Source organism: Candoia aspera, chromosome 3 (assembly GCF_035149785.1).
Source record: "Candoia aspera isolate rCanAsp1 chromosome 3, rCanAsp1.hap2, whole genome shotgun sequence".
Lineage (NCBI taxonomy): Eukaryota > Metazoa > Chordata > Lepidosauria > Squamata > Boidae > Candoia > Candoia aspera.
This window is the reverse complement of record NC_086155.1, coordinates 103,616,862-103,632,739: the sequence shown is the minus strand read 5'-3', so window position 1 is coordinate 103,632,739 and position 15,878 is coordinate 103,616,862. Positions and strand designations below refer to the sequence as shown.

At 40.0% G+C, this 15,878-nt stretch overlaps 1 protein-coding gene across 1 annotated transcript in view; it reads left to right on the top strand.

Moving 5' to 3' along the window:
* The first annotated feature begins 5,274 nt into the window (after positions 1 to 5,274).
* The window catches only part of KIAA1614 (KIAA1614 ortholog), a 40,847-nt gene continuing 30,243 nt past the window's right edge, over positions 5,275 to 15,878 (top strand). The window contains exons 1-3 of the mRNA XM_063298455.1: positions 5,275 to 5,820; positions 7,218 to 8,195; positions 10,853 to 10,916. Coding sequence (XP_063154525.1) covers positions 5,790 to 5,820; positions 7,218 to 8,195; positions 10,853 to 10,916 — 1,073 coding nt within the window. The 5' untranslated portion in view covers positions 5,275 to 5,789. The remainder of the gene's footprint in view (positions 5,821 to 7,217; positions 8,196 to 10,852; positions 10,917 to 15,878) is intronic.

Here is a 15,878-nt window from a genome sequence, read left to right as displayed (position 1 = left end):
GCTTACCATATAGGTCATTCTTATGCATTTCAGTGGTCATAATGGAGTTGATTATATTTTTAATTTATCAGTTGGGTGGAGTGGGCAGCAAACATAGTTCATCCTAAAATTTTTATTACTGGAAAATCAAAACAGAACAATTTTCAGGGCCATTTTGTTTCATAATCCCAATTGAAGTTGTTTCAATAGGGAAATCCCAACTGAAATAGGAGTAATCAAGGCCCTGTGGCTCAGCTCTGTCTCCTATTCTGTTACAGTAACATTAAATCTGCCATGGTTTACCCCATTGCCGTACTGTTTCTGGCAAGATCGGTTGGGATGGGAGCAGCAGAATAAAACATGTTCTGATCAGCATACTGCATAGAGGAGAAATGTAATCACTCATGTTTCAAGGTGTGCGAATGTTAAAACACCAATCACTTAGCAACTAAACATGGACAATGCACAGCATGAAATACATATGTAGCTGCAGACTGGAGAGCTGGGGAGCCTTGAAGTTTGCATTCCTTGGAGGTAAATCTATTTGGGAGTTTCATGCCAACTGTGAAAGTGTCCAGAAATTGGCCTCTGCCATCAACTTCTTCCTTTTAACCATTCTCTTTGCATATCTCACTTTCTTCCTTTTGTTAAACAAATCTCTTTGGCCAGAGTCTAAACTGTCTAAACTGATTACTTGTATAGTTTTTTTTTTTTAAGAAGCAGAATTTTCAAGCACTTGATAGGCCACAGATTGTGGTGAGACTTCTTTTTCCTTCAGTAACCCTGAATGTTGCAAAAAGTCATAATAAAAACTTTGTGGTCAGAAATGGGTACCTTATTGTACAAAAGATGAGGAAAACAGAAACACACAGGATGGCAAAGTGTGCATTTCTTCGACCACCTTTATATAGTAAGAACTCAAAACAATATTGTAATTTCTCCATCTGTTCTGTCACACATGTCCTCTGCCATTATAAGCACGCAGACAAAACTCAGTGCAATTGATCCTTGGCATCCTATCCTATTCCCACTTTGATTAAATGACATTTGGAAATCAGCATAATACTTGAAGCATTTTATTTGCCACTTAGAATTAATAACAAGGGGAAAAAAGACCTCACATTCAGCACAATTTAACAGTCGATATCAGGTGGCCATGTTTTTAGAAAGCAAAGCTGATTGGCAGCATTCATTGCTGCATTTCATACGCACTGAAATCAACAGCCATGGAAGGGGCAGGAGTGGATTAAAACAATTTCATAATCCTAGTGATTTTCTTTTTTTATCAGGATTATGAAACCAATCATGAATATCAAAAGCCACTGCTTAAACCAGCCCCTTGGGGCAAATACCTTGTAGTGATGGGTGCGAGCAACCAATAGGACAAGAATGAAGAGCGACTCTCCATTTTATTTATAGTGAGATTCTTCTTTTGTATTCATAGCAGTTTGACAGCTGCTGGATTTAATTGAGGTAGCTGATGATATTCAGGTAAGGCATTTCTTTAAATTAGTATGTTCTGCTTACCACAAAGCCAAGGCCAGTAATGAATATTGATTGCTAAATTGTTTTGTATTTAGGATTTAGGAAACCACCTAAACCATTCCATGAAGAGTGGTTTTTTGACCTCAGGTTGTCCATTGTGACAAAGCTTAAGAACCCATTGATATAAGCAAAATCTTTCTATACTGATACTAAAGAATAAGTAAAATATGTAAATATTAGGGTTATGTAAATATACTTCTTAGAAGTACTCTAGACTATATATTATAGCTCAAAATGTTGCTCCCACATTACAACGTGTTAACTGATCATTGACCATACACAAACATTTTTTAAGGCTGATCATATTAAATGTTTCCTTACATAAACACTTCATAATCCCTGTTTTTTTTTAAACTGCACTTTTACTGGCAATGTAGTTTTCTACAAGAGAAAAACACCATACACTAATTCACAGCAGATAAGAATGCTAAAGTGAATTAGAGTAAAAGAGAGGATGCATGAAAGTCACCTCATCTGGTCATTAACACTTAAAACTGTTTTCCAAAATAAAAAAATTCAATTTGAGCATTATTTGTACCCTTTTGCCTAATGTGAATATGAATACTGTCTCTATTGAGTTGCAGCTGCACTTAAAAGTTAACTCTCATAGGAAGTGTCCTCATCAGAGTCAATTGAACAGCACTGAAACCTCTCATTAGGGCTATATTAGGAAGAAATGTGTGTAGAAATTTTAAATGCTATTGTACATTAATAGCTCACCTTTTTCTTTGTATAAACACTCAAAGTGGCTTCCAAGAACTCTTTAAAAGATCATGCCAGTAAAATCAATACAATTAAAATCAGTAGCATTAAAATCAATTAACAGTTTAAAACTTAACAAGAGATGGGGTTTTTGATTTTTTTTAAGTACTAGGAGAGCAGGGTCCAAAAACACCATATTCCATTGCTTGGGAACCACCCAGGAAAACGCGCGCTCTCATGTACCAAATAAGCCACTTCTGGCAGCAGCAGGGGCATCTGAAAAAGAGCCCCTCCTGCTGATCCAAGGAATCAGGAAGGTTCATAGTGGGAGAGGGAGACCTCAGATAGTCAAGTGCTAAATCATCTTGAATTCTGAAGATTAACACAAGCATCTCAAAGTGTTCCTTACAAGCAATTAATAGCCAGCACAGATCATTCAGTGCAGGCAGCTGTCAGCTCTGTGCCTTGTCCTGCATTTTGCACCAACTGCAATTTCCAGACACTTTTCAAGGAAAGCCCAATGTAAAGTATATTGCAGTAGTCAAGGCAGGTTGCAACCAAGGCATGGGTACCCATTGCTGAGTCTGATTGGCTTGAGAAAGGTCACAGTTGGTACTCTGGCCATACTGCAAACACATCCCTTGCCGTAACTGCTACCTTCCCATCCAGAGATAGTGGATGCTCAAGGAACACCCCCAACTCAAACAAGTATCTAATGTTTGGTTATTATCCCCTATATTTTAGATATCTAGACATGGAGAAGAAGCTCAGTATGAATCATGAAGACCTTGATTTGAATCTTGTCTCTGCTGTGGTTTCACTAGAAGGCTAATAGACCTTTTGCATAACAACCCCAATACGCATGACTGAATGGTACCTAGTCTAAGTTTGTGCTGCTGAACCAAATGCATTATTTCTCTCCTGAATACTCTCACCCCCACTTCCCTTTCTCAGTAATTTCATTTATCTTTCATTTTTCATTGTAAGTTCCTCAGGGCAAGTCCAAGACATGCCAGCTTGTACTCTTAAGAGTTCCATACACAAATGTAACTTTCTTTTCCATTTACATGCCTGATATTGCTTTCAAAATAAGCAGTTTTAACAGATTTTCAGATTTTCTTTGCAAAGAGATCCCAAATTAAGATGTTACGGATAAATGCCTGCTCCTTTATAAATTTTAGAAAAAGGTTAGTGTTGTATTATATAAACAAGCCTAGGTTGTTTCAGAGCACTACACTTTTATTTGAAATGAAGTCTCAGAGTTTTGTGTATTGTTGTCATTCAGCTGCTTCCAATTCTTCATGACCCATGGACATATTTCACCAGAATTGTCTATTAGTAACTCTTCTTGAATTTTTGTAAGCCTATGCTTGTGTCATCAATGGTAGAATCTAATGTAGAAACCTTCTGTCAGACTCTCTTTCAATTGCCTTCTATTTTCCCAGATCAGGATCTTCTCTTGCCTTTGCATTGCAAATCCAAAATATCTAAGTTTTAGCTTCATTTAGTAGTGTTTCCTGGGAGAAATCTGGTTTAATGTCACTAGTACTGAATGATTTGTTCTTCTTGCAGCCCAAGGTATTCTCAACAATTTTCTCAAGTCCCATGGTGTAATTTTTTCTTTATCCAACTTTCAGTCTTATGCTACAACTGGGAAAACCATAGCCTTGTCAATACGTACCTTTGTTGTCAGTGTGATATCTCTGCACTTTCATATTTTGTCTAGACCTGCCGTAGCCTTTTCCCCAAATAACAGACATTTCTTTATTTCCTGGCTACAGTCATGATCCCTATGAACTTTTGAGCCTCAGATAAAAGTCTGTTACCACTTCAACCACTTCTCCTATTTATTTATTTATTTATTTATTTATCTAATTTGTCCCCTCCCATAGGAGGACTCTGGGCGGTTTACAACAATCGATTAAAAACAACAACCATAAAATACACAGTATAAAAATACAATAATAAAGAATATAAATAAAGGTAAAAATAAAGAATCCAGGTGGCGAAAGAGTCTAAAACAGTCCAAGTGTGGGAGGAGTGGTCTATAGCAACCATCCCCATGTAGATCTATTCCCCTCTCCGCCCCAAGTGAGGAGGCATGACCAGGTCTTCAGACTCCACCGAAAGGCTACTTCTCCTATGTGCACTGGGTTGGCTTTGTCTACTGACATTTTCTTGGGGGTTGTTTTTGATTTAGTTTTTGATTTATTTATTTGTGTTGAGGAATGGACTACCTTTTGCCCTCTCTCTCTCTCTCTCTTTTTTTAACTTTCCAGAAGAGATCTTTTAAGTCTTTCTGGAAGTGGCATCAGCATATCTGGTTTTTCCCAGCAATTTGAAATCCCATTTCTTCTACTTCTCATCTAGCACATCTCATGGTATATATTGCATATAAATTAAATATGTGTATGAGGCTCATTACATGTATTAAGTTCACTTTCCTCTCTGCAAAACTGCCTCTACATCCTGTTGCCCCTCTAAATCTTTGAAGGTGTTTAAAATTCTAGCCAGGTCTTTACAAAAAAATGGAAGCTAAACAAAGGGGAATTCCTGAATAGCACCCAGAGATGAACTAACTTCCCCTCTCTGCCTCCTGTCTGCTTTCTCTTCTCTTCCTCAAAATGCTCTTCGGAGGACTAGGAAAGAGATTGGGCCTTGGAGTATAGAGTTACATACCGTAAATTTGTTAAGAATGTTCTCTGGCCAGTTAAGTCACGGGAATATATTTGAATGAAATTTCCCTGGGCCACATTGGAGCTTTTTCCCCACCCCAGCCCTCCTCCTGCTGGACGGCTCCACTGAGCCGTAGCCATGGCAACTCAGAGCCCCGCTAAACAGGCAAGGCTTTGGGAGCAGCCTGTTCTTGTGGTTAGCTGGAGTGATTGTTGGTTGGATTCCCTGGTATGCAGCTTCCAGCAGCCAAAAGCCTGTCCTGGCTCCCAAGGCGAAGGCTTTCCTTGTATACAGCTGGCTGGCTGGAAAAAGCAGGGGGAGGGGTGGGGAGAAAGTGGGAGGAGAGGTCATATTGCTGCTGAGAAGAGTTACTCTAACTCCAGGCAGAGGCGTTACCCCTCCTTTTCCTTTCTGTGCATCTAGCAATCTGTGAGGGATGTGACGCTCCAAAAACCCCTGCAGGAAGCGTTTCTGCTCCTAAAGACAGGCTGAGGCCTAACAGGGCTCTCCTGGTTTGGATGACTCCAGCTGAACTTTGGCAGAGCCGTAGATCCCACTGAGGATTGGAGGCTTAAGCTGCTCTGCTCTTGCTTGCTCTTGGCTTCAAATGCAGCTTTGAGGCCTCTTGCCAGGATTGTAAGCGCTTTTTCTAATGAGCAGCTTGAGCGATCATAGCTTGGGTCGTAAGAAAGCAGGAGAAAACATATCTTGCTCCGCAATATTAATTTGAAAAGATGATCTGCGCCTCGGAAAGCTGGAAGGAGCAAGCTAGAAGAAAGTCTTCTCTTTTTTCCTAAGAATTAACGAGGTTTAACTGAACAGGCTCCTTTTTCAGTATCTATTCTCTGAGAAATGGGCTGCCATTCTCACAACCCTTTTTGGCTTGGATGGACCTAGGAGAGATGTCTTCCCAGGAAGGTGGGTTTCAGGAACAGGCACTCGTACCCTGCTTCTCTTCCCCACACCCCCACACCCCACTCCCCAGAAGGAACTTCAGAAAGCTGGGTAAGTATCTCTCTTGGTCCTCTTAGGACGTGGTAACGTTGTTGCTCTTCCACTGAAACCTTTTATCTGCTCCTCTTTTCTTGCTAAGTGCATGGAGAAGTTTTCCCCTAGTTAAAATTTGGGTAAGCATTGGAAGGAGGGTGTCCCAGCAGTTTATAAATCAAGGATTTGAGCTCAGTGGGCTCTCTAATCAAAAGGTGTTGAGTGTTAAACCAATAATTTTGCAGTATTTGATAGAAAAAGGAGTCTCGCTAGTGCTAGGACGGTTGACGTCTTGCTTAATTTGGGTGTAGGCAAATATCCCCTGGAACTTCCTTGGAAGGCAGCCTGGCTCCAGAGGCAGAGCTGCTGAAATTATCACTGGGCCAGGTCATATTTACAGGAGTCGGGCCCTTATTTTTAATCATTAAGTAGAATTCCTATAAAGCAGTCTTCTCTCTGCATTGCCTCCTCTGCGTCACTTCCATACTTTCACACATTGCTTCTGGAATATGCTTGAGGGCATGCTTTCTTTACCCTTTTTCCAATAACACCCTTTGTTGAGCTGGTAAACATATTTAATCCCAAGGCATCTCAAACATCTTGCTTCCAAGCCACTCTACCTATGAATGAATCTGTTTAATTCCAAATTACCTTATAATACTGTGGCCCAAGGCATTGTGTCCAATGGCCAGAAGCAAGCTTTTGTAATGTAGTAACTACAGATGCATACTTGCTTCAGTAACTATAGATATATACTTGGAACAATGCCTGCTTGGTTATGGAGTGTGAGAGCTGAATATGGGAAGAGTTTAGGGCCCTGCAAAACCTCTTGTTCTTCCAAATGATTAGCAGATTCAGAAAAGACTAGGTAAAATATTAGTATGCAAGGTAAACATGCAAAATTGGTAACTTTTAATTTGCATAAGCTGTACAGATTGTAAAATTCAGATTTTCTTGGCCAAAAAATGGATTAGGTTAATGTAGTTATTTAATTATTTTAGCGTGTAATAGATGCATTCTTGACAGCAGTAATGAGAGAGGGCTTTAGTGCACCACAAGTTTTTCCCTTCTCATTCTTTAAGGAAATTAGAATAGAGTGTACACAATTAATGAAATTTGTAAATTTGCTTAAAACTGCAGAAGGTCAGATTATATTGTGCAGAACTTTGCATACTTTGAGAAGTACTCATATTTTTAGTGTACAGCTCTGAACAAAGGTCTTTCCCCAGACAGAAGGTGTCAGCCATTCTAGCAGATATTATCTGTGGAAAATGTTCCCAAGCCAAGCAAGCAGGTTTTTGCTCAAACAGTTTTTGTTTTCCCCCCAGAAGGTTTGTTACCAGCTGGACACAAGACCATGGAGGGAAATTTCTCTACTGAAAAAAGAAAGGGCTGCATAAAGCAGTGTGTTAAAAATACTTCTAGATCCAAAGAGCCTGACAAGTGCCCTGAACATGTAAACAATTTTTCTCTCAGTGGGCCAACCTGGATTCCAGTGGGACAGAAATGGTCTATAAGTAAGTCCACCTCTGTTTTGGAGTCCAAGGTTAAAGCTCTGAAAGAGAAGAGGAACCTCATGAACAGGCAAACTGAAGCAACACCTCAGGAAGAGGCTTCTCTAAAGAAGGCTAAAGCCTGGAAGGGAAAGTCACCAACAGAGCCTGCTCTTCAGAATGCAGTAGTGGAGCCACAAGCTCAGATCCGCACTTACTTGACAGATGTGCTGCTGGACAGCACTGACTATCCACATCAGATGCAGGAGGAATCTCAGGGAACAATCCTTCCACATCCATACATCAATGATCTTCAAACACAACCTATGGCAACAGAAGAACCAACAGGCATGAGCTCACCAAAAGAATTTAGGAGGCTCCCAGGAAAAAACATGCCAGATAAAAAGAGCTCGTTAGGAAGCACCATGAAAAAAGCATCCTTAAGTGCCATTTGTGGAACTGGCTCTTCAACAGACCTTTCCTTTACCCTGAAATCTTCTGAAGAAACAGATGGCAGAGAAGACCATCTAATTTGGCCTAAGGAGCTTGAAGGCAATTCCTCTATGAACAAGAATGACACCTCTGAGATGGCACCAGCTGGGAGGATTTGGAGAACGGAGAGCTGGGATAGTCTTGGTGGTGGCAGCAGCAATGTCAGTACTTTGTCTTTAGCAGAGAGAGTGGAAAGAAACCGGTCTATGTTGCAGGAGATGCTGAGCACATCACAACTGAATAGCCATTATTCACGGGACCCACATACTCTGAATAGTTACAGGAAGGAAGTCCCAGACCTTAAAGATGGGCCTAATAATGGTATGTTTATGTGATGAAAATGGGGTGATAAAAATTGAAATATCTCTGTAACTTGGGTAGGTGATAAAATGTCTCAGAAAGTATTCTGACAGCAGATAATCTATAACATAACCACATCTCTCCTTCCCTTTCCATTTGATCTTTGCAGCTCTTTCTCCAAACCTTTTGCATATTTCATCGTTTAGGTTATCCCAGTCTCAGGTTTTGATCTAAACTTGGGATTTTTAACCCCTTTCCCTGCATCTCCAAGAGAAGGAAAAGTAAAATCTGATGATGAAACCAAAATCAAGGGAGGCAGGCCATTTTGCCTTGGATTTGAGCTTCTCTCATGTGTTCCACTCTTCGTTCCTTACATCCATTCATAATAGTAATAGAGTTTCTATGGGACTGTAGCAAAGAAATGTGACACTAATTACATCTTCATTGTGGTCCTGACCAATCCCACCCCTATCCCTGCGTTAAAAAAAAAACTGACATGATTGGTTCTAAACTCAGAGGGTAAGGAAAGGAAGGGGCCACACATGCACATTATGAACTTGCATCCTGACATTTCTCTGCATCTCTCTGTTACTCATGTTATTTAGGGAATACTTGGAAATATTAATAATTAGTTAAAATCCTCCAACTCTTTCTAACAGGCAGCACATGTATATGTAAGTGCGCAAGAGAGTTTCTATAACTGAAGTTATCAGGGAGATAATTTGAGTGAAACTTTTAGATCTGATATTGGAAGCAAGTGAGTAGAAATGTGAACTGCTGTTTGAATTTTGATTTATTGGCATGGCTGGCAATTCACATGCAATGTTCTATCTAATTTGATACTTGCACTACATTTCAATTCATACCATTGAAGACTGTGCATGCTTCGGCCCATGTCCAAGCATGACAACAGCACCTCTTTCCTATTCATTCAAACAGCCCAATGTTTTCCAGGTTCTTATGCAAGCCTTAAAGAAGGCACATGGTAGCCCAAAAAAAGTTGGACTGCTTTACAAGGGGAATCCTGCAAGGTCTGAAGCACTTCTGAATAATTTTCAAAGTATCAACAGCTCTAATAATTTCCATGGGGAAGTTGGTAGTCTAATGATACATCTGTTCTCATTACATGGTCAGACCATTTTCTGTAATTCATTCTGTAATTCATTTTATTAAAAGGCATCATCACTGTGCATCTGATGAAGTGAACTGCAGCTTATGAATATTCATGCCTTTTAATAAAACTTGTTAGTCAGAAATGGTGTTACCAAGCTCTTTTTTTTTTCTGCAATAATAAGCAGAAGTTTTAGAAGTTTGGGATAGATACTCGGTGGAGAGGCAACAAATCATATAGCCTGTAAGATCTGATTATTAATAAGGCAAAGATAAATTCTTTTGAGACCCACTCTTCAAAATGGTCAGAGCCACCGGACCAATTTTGATATCTTGCGAATAAGCAGGAATTGCAAAAATAAGGGGCAACACTTAGAGATTTGACTGAATTTGAAAACTTAGTAACACAAATGTTGGTGCATGTCTGGACCTTATTTATAAATTGTTGGTGAAATATAGCTCAGAAACTGTACAAGTTAAAGAGTATATGATTAAAAGGAAGCAGAAGTTAGATACAATATTTGATGTGCCACAATAGGAATGTCAGTGGAAGAAGAATATTAATTTCTCACACAATATTATACTAAGGGAAGAAAGACGGGTATCCCATTTTTACTGTTAGTATGTTACTCCAGCATGGATTGCTGAAATTGACATTTTATTCTGTAAAGTTTTTGAAACTGTAATGGTTGGGTTGGATTATTTTTCCAAATATGATAGCAATATTGTAAAGTTCAACAATTTGGGGGAAATTATTAATAACAGAATGAAACACATTCTAAAAGCTGAATTTCAACCCTTTTATTTTTCTATTACATATTACTAAATCTCACATTCCCACAAAGTATACTGAATTAGTTTTGTATATGGTAACCGCTACAAGGATACTCTACATTTACTGTTGAAAAGTATGCTCAATTCCTACTACAGAAGAACGGTTAATTTAGCTGTGGGAGCATGCCTCAATATTTAAAAATAACTTTGTATATCACAAGTAAATCTGATAAGATTTTAACTGGGAAACAATTTTTGGGTTATAACTTCATATACCAGTTTGTACCACATATGAAATTTGCATTTCTCTTTACCTTAAAATCTTTTTCTCAGACAGAACTTACTCTCATTTTTTATTTATACTGTATTGACTATAGCTGTTGATATTTATATATTACTTGATTTTGCAATTATCTCTAGTTTTTAAAATGATATAGTATATTCAATTTAATTAATGAATATGGAACATTGTAACCTAATTCTATGAGGTTTATACATTCCCTGTTTATCTACTTTGTGCTTTATTTTTTCTTTTCCCCCCTTTATCTTAAAGAAGGAATAAATAAATGATTTAAATGATTATTGTTGGTGGCAAATACCTCCTTTGTAAGGAAAGTTTTGAGCGGTGGATGACCAGAAAGATCACTAGGTCCACATTCACATGAACAAATGGATAAAATATGTTGACACTGAAGAACACTGAAACAAACAGTATCTGTTTAATGTCCTGCTATGTTTCTTGTGAATAAAGCTTACAAAATTAATTACACATTTCTCTTGTCACTTAATTACAGAGACTCTGCTGAATGATGGAGACTGGGATTCTAGTGTCTCGTTACGGGATTCTGAAGGCTACCGGTAAGATTCCAGAGCTACTAAGCTAAGGTTTGATTGATTGATTGATTGACTGATTATGTGCCATCAACTCATTTTTGACTCCTATTGACCACATAGATTTTCTCTATGATGATCTGTACCAAACCTGATCTTCCAGGTCCTCCGGTGGTGCACCCATTGCCACTGTAATTGAATATCCACCTTGCTGCTGGTTCCCTTCTTTGTCTTTTTCCTTCCACCTTTCCCAGCTTTAGAGCCTTCTCCAGTCTTTGCATAATGTGTCCAAAGTAGGATAATTTGAGCCTGGTACTTTGTGCCTTGAGTGAGCACTCTGGGTTGATTTGTTCGATGATCCATTTGTTTCTTTCCTTGGCTGTCCACAGTATTCTCAGGAGTCTTCCAATACCAAAAGATGCTTCCTATCCTGCTTCTTCAAAGTCCAACTTTCGACTAAGCTTAGGAGCTATGGGTTTTTCTTTGCTCTGTTAGGGCAAGAGGTGTTTTTCTAAATGACAATAGCCATTACAACCAACATATTTTAGAACTTTCTCTGCTTGGCATTTGCCCTGAATATGTATTTATCAAAATAATATGCAGAAAAAAATGTCTGTCTTCTTTCAGGCCATACTTGGGTAGCTTGGTAAACAGAGAGAGATTGTTGGTCTGAAGGGCACAACTTACTTTGTTTTCTAATCTTTCACTCACCCTTATTGCTTTCTTTGGTATATCTAATCCTAGGAGATAATCAGAACTCTATATTTAATTGAGAGCTGAAAGGCTCTGCCCCTGTGATTCTGGAGAGGTAGAAACCACAGAACATGTCCTTCTTCATTGTTCCTTTTACAGAGACACCTGAACCAGATCTATCCTCCCTCTGATCAGCAGATACCCTGGTTGCTCAGACTAGGCCTATGCCCAGATGCTGCTCATAGATGAATTGCCTTTTATTACAGCACATGTGGCTGGTTTTGTGCAGCAGCATGTAAGATCTGCTGGACCCTGATGGGCCAAGTTTCTGCTACACAGATGTATTTTATATAATCTTAGATATTGTTGTTTTTTTGGTAATTTTACATATCACATTTTACATAAATTTTAGATACCATCTGTCATGTTCATCGTTCCAATGGTCTGGGTCCATCGTAACGTTTTGCATGTCAATTTTCCTGATCCGTATCTGTCCTTTGCGGGGAGGAGAATTTCAGCCCTGCCGGGCTGTAATCTCCTTACTGTTACTGTGGAATGTATGTTTGGGTTATTGCATGTGTTCAAGGTTACTTTCCCAGGCTGATGTGTAACGGTTACCAACACCTGGGAGGGGGTGGTTGCTATGCTGGGGCGAGGGGCAGGATCGGGAGTGAAGCGAGGGTTTTTAGTTTGTATTTGGCGCGCTTTTGGTCATTCTCAGCTTTCTTTGTATTTGCACACTATTCTTTCAATAAACCAGTTTTCATTAAGAACCTGCTTGTGAGGCTGAGTATGTCAGAATAGGCAATCATTACACCATCACATTTTTATAATTTTAAATGTTACCACATTTTATATAATTTTAGATACTATCTTATAACTTAGACATAGATTGCTGTTGTAGCTGTTGTTTTTAATCCCTGTTTACCACCCAGAGTCATTGTTGTGAGATGGGTGGCCATATGAATTATTTCAATAAATAAACAGCTAAGCTAGATGAATAGAATTGCTTGCCAAACTCTGGCCTCTATTCCAAGCAGTTCTACCTCCATTCTTAGGGCTGCATTCAGAACACATCTTGGAGTCAGAAAAATGGTTCTTACAAAGCCAGGTTGCACATTTTCATGGGAAGTGAAACTGGAACCAAGTCCCACTCGAGCCCCATAGAGTTGCAAGCCTTGCCTCATTGCTTTCAGAGTTGGAATTGACCCAGCCAATTGCCCTGCACTATTTTGTCTAATTCTGACACTTGTGTCCTAATACAGTTTGGTCATTAATAACAGCAAATGTTTGTTAGGGTGAAAGTTTTGAGCTTTTCCCGGAGCTTCTAGAGGTAGAATCAAATTTGAAATCAACAGAGTTGTGAATTGGTGTCCCAGGTACTGTATATTTATTTGCTAAATGCTGCAGAATCAACCAGTGATATGTTGTAGATCTTCCCTGAAGCCATCTGCTCATCTTCTAAAATATGCTCACATTCTGTACAATCACAGAACTTCCAGTATAAATACCTTGCATATAATTTGCTGATAATATTTAGAAGGTATAGGGCCTATAATTTGCCAGCTTGCTTTTTTCTCCATTTTTGAAAGTAGGGACAACTATTGCAACATCCTAATCTTCTGGGGTCATGCACTATATTGTCAATGTAGATTCATGCAGATGTAAGAACTAGGGGTCCACCAGTCAATAGTAGTCCTAATTGATTTTTCTGGGACATAATTATTACCAAAGACTTTCCCCTACTTTAGCTAATTAATCAGTTGCTTTGCTTTAGTGAAGCCGTAGGCCAAGCACTGAAGATCATATAATAATACATATGAGATAGGGATATCTGCAGATAAAGAACATCATCTTCATCAGAAGAGCATCTGCAGAGCCACTGTGAAGATTCTTCTAGCCATCTGCTGGATAAAATTGCTTGGACCTGGTCTCAGTTGGACTTTGGCTGTGCACGTCTTTTTGAGGTGACAGATGTATAGTCTAGCCATTTATTTAGGAAGAGATTGAGCCTGTAAGTCTCAAGAAAATGAATAGGGTCCTTGAGGCTGTGAGGATGGCCACTTATTTATTAGCTCCATGTCCCTCCTGGTTGGTTAAGTCCTCTTGGGAGACATGTGCTTGTTTGGTTCCAAGTGGTGGTGAATTCAGCCTTGAGTGAGGGAGTCGTGCCACTGGCTCTTAAAGAGGCAGTGATCCCTTTGGTGGGAAGGTTGTAGAGAATGGCATTGGGCTCAGCTTCAGAGGACCCTGGGGGAAACAGATTTATCTGGACCCCTTTCAGTTGGGCTTCAGGCCTGGGTATAGTATTGAGGTGGCTTTGATCACACAGGTATATAATCTTTGGCAAGTTCAAGATTGAGGTAGTGCATCCACTCTGGCCCTGCTTTATCTCTTGGTAGCTTTCAGTAAGTATTGGTGTACTTTTGGACCAGCTCAAGGAATTGCAAGGGGAGGGGCACAATTGTCGAAGTGATTCTTCTCCTTCTTTAGAGCTGGTTCCAGAAGATATTAGTGAGGGGAAGAGATCTAGCCCTAGGCCCTTGCAGTGTAGAGTTTCTCAGGGCTTAACTCTCTCTCTCCACTCCTATTAATATGAAGTTGTTGGGCAAGGTCATCTGATGACACAGGCTTAGGTATTATCAGTTTGGTGATGATACCCAGTTTACATCTCAACTCTGGGCCGATCAAGTGATGCCATCAGTTTCTATCACTGTGCCTGGAGGCTATGGGGCTCTGAATGGGGATGAACTGGCTTAGGTTCAACTCTAGGAAGGCCAAGTGCTATCGGTTTGGGGGCTGCCCAGCTCCAGAGATATTCCTCCATTAATTCTGGATGGGGTTGACAGAACTCATGCACAATTTGGGCATTCTCCTAGATTTCTGAATCCTGCTGGAAGACCAATTGGCAGCCATGGCTAGGAGGGTCTTTATACAAATCCATCTTGTATGCCAATTCTACCCATTCCTGGATTGTGGGCCCTTCTTACCATCACTCCTTAGTCACCTCTCTGAAAGTCTTCCCTTAATAGTTTGTCCATTCCTTCCCCATTTCCAAGGACAGGTCAACATTCCTTTTCACCATGTAACACCTCTGCTACATGAGCTGCACTGATTACCATTCTGCTTCTGGGGATAGATGAAGCTGCTTTAATAAGGCCCTGCAAACCTGGTTCTTCCCCCAGACACTGGACCAGGAAATCAAATGAGTCCACTGTATGTTGTGAATTGTCTGGTCCCTGGCATAGTTGTACCCTATTATGTTTCATTGTTTTAACATTTTCGTTACTGGATGTTTTTAGCCCTCATTAGTTGCCCAGAGTCATTGGCAAATGGCCAATCATATGAATTAATTAAATAAATCCAGTGCATCATATAAGGCTTGGAAGAGTCACCCCCATGCATCCACTGGTATTCAACATGCCAATCTAGACAGGCTTGTGTCTATGTGGTTCATGGTGAATTGCCAGAAAATTGAGAAGTCTTTCAGCTTTACAGCCTATATCAGGTGATGCCATCCTGCTGTTGCTGCCAACTTCTTTTGTCTTATTCAAAAGATATATTTCTTTTGGTTTTCCATTATAGCCCTGCTAGAGCTGTTTGAAGGATCTTTTTTATGATTGATGAATGCATTGATCAGGTCATTTTTGGCCATTATGCATCAAACCACCTCTTATTAAAATAGTCCTGCTGGCTGCTTTGAGATTTTTCTTTGTGACATATGGCTGTAGACTCTATACCAACTTGTCATATCAATTATTATTTATTTATTTATTAAACAGATTTATAAGGCTGCCCAACTCACACACGTCGACTCCGGGTGGCTTACAGAATTAAAAACCATAAAAACACTATAGATACCCCCAAGTGGCAGTAAACACATTCATACCAGCCACTTGATTGGCTCCGAAGCAGCGTGAGGTCCCCAGGCCCATTGACAAAACCATGTCTTCAGGGCCTTCTGGAACAGGATCAAGGAGGGGGCCAATCTTACTGTATATCTGGTGGAATGATGTTCTAAAGGGGGAGGGAGTCACTACAGAGAAGGCCCTTTTCCTTGATCCCACTAGATGTACAGTATCTCCCTAACTGAAGAGACCTGCAACATGCCCTGCCTCCCCACTATGGTGGGCCAGGTGGCTGTAACTGGGGAAAGGCAGTCCTGCAAATAACCTGGCCCCAGCCATGTAGGGCTTTGAAGGTTATAACCAGCACCTTGAATTGGACCCAGAAGCAAATCGGCAACCAATGCTGCTCCCACAAAAGAGGTGACACATGGGCAAGTCTAGGCTTGTG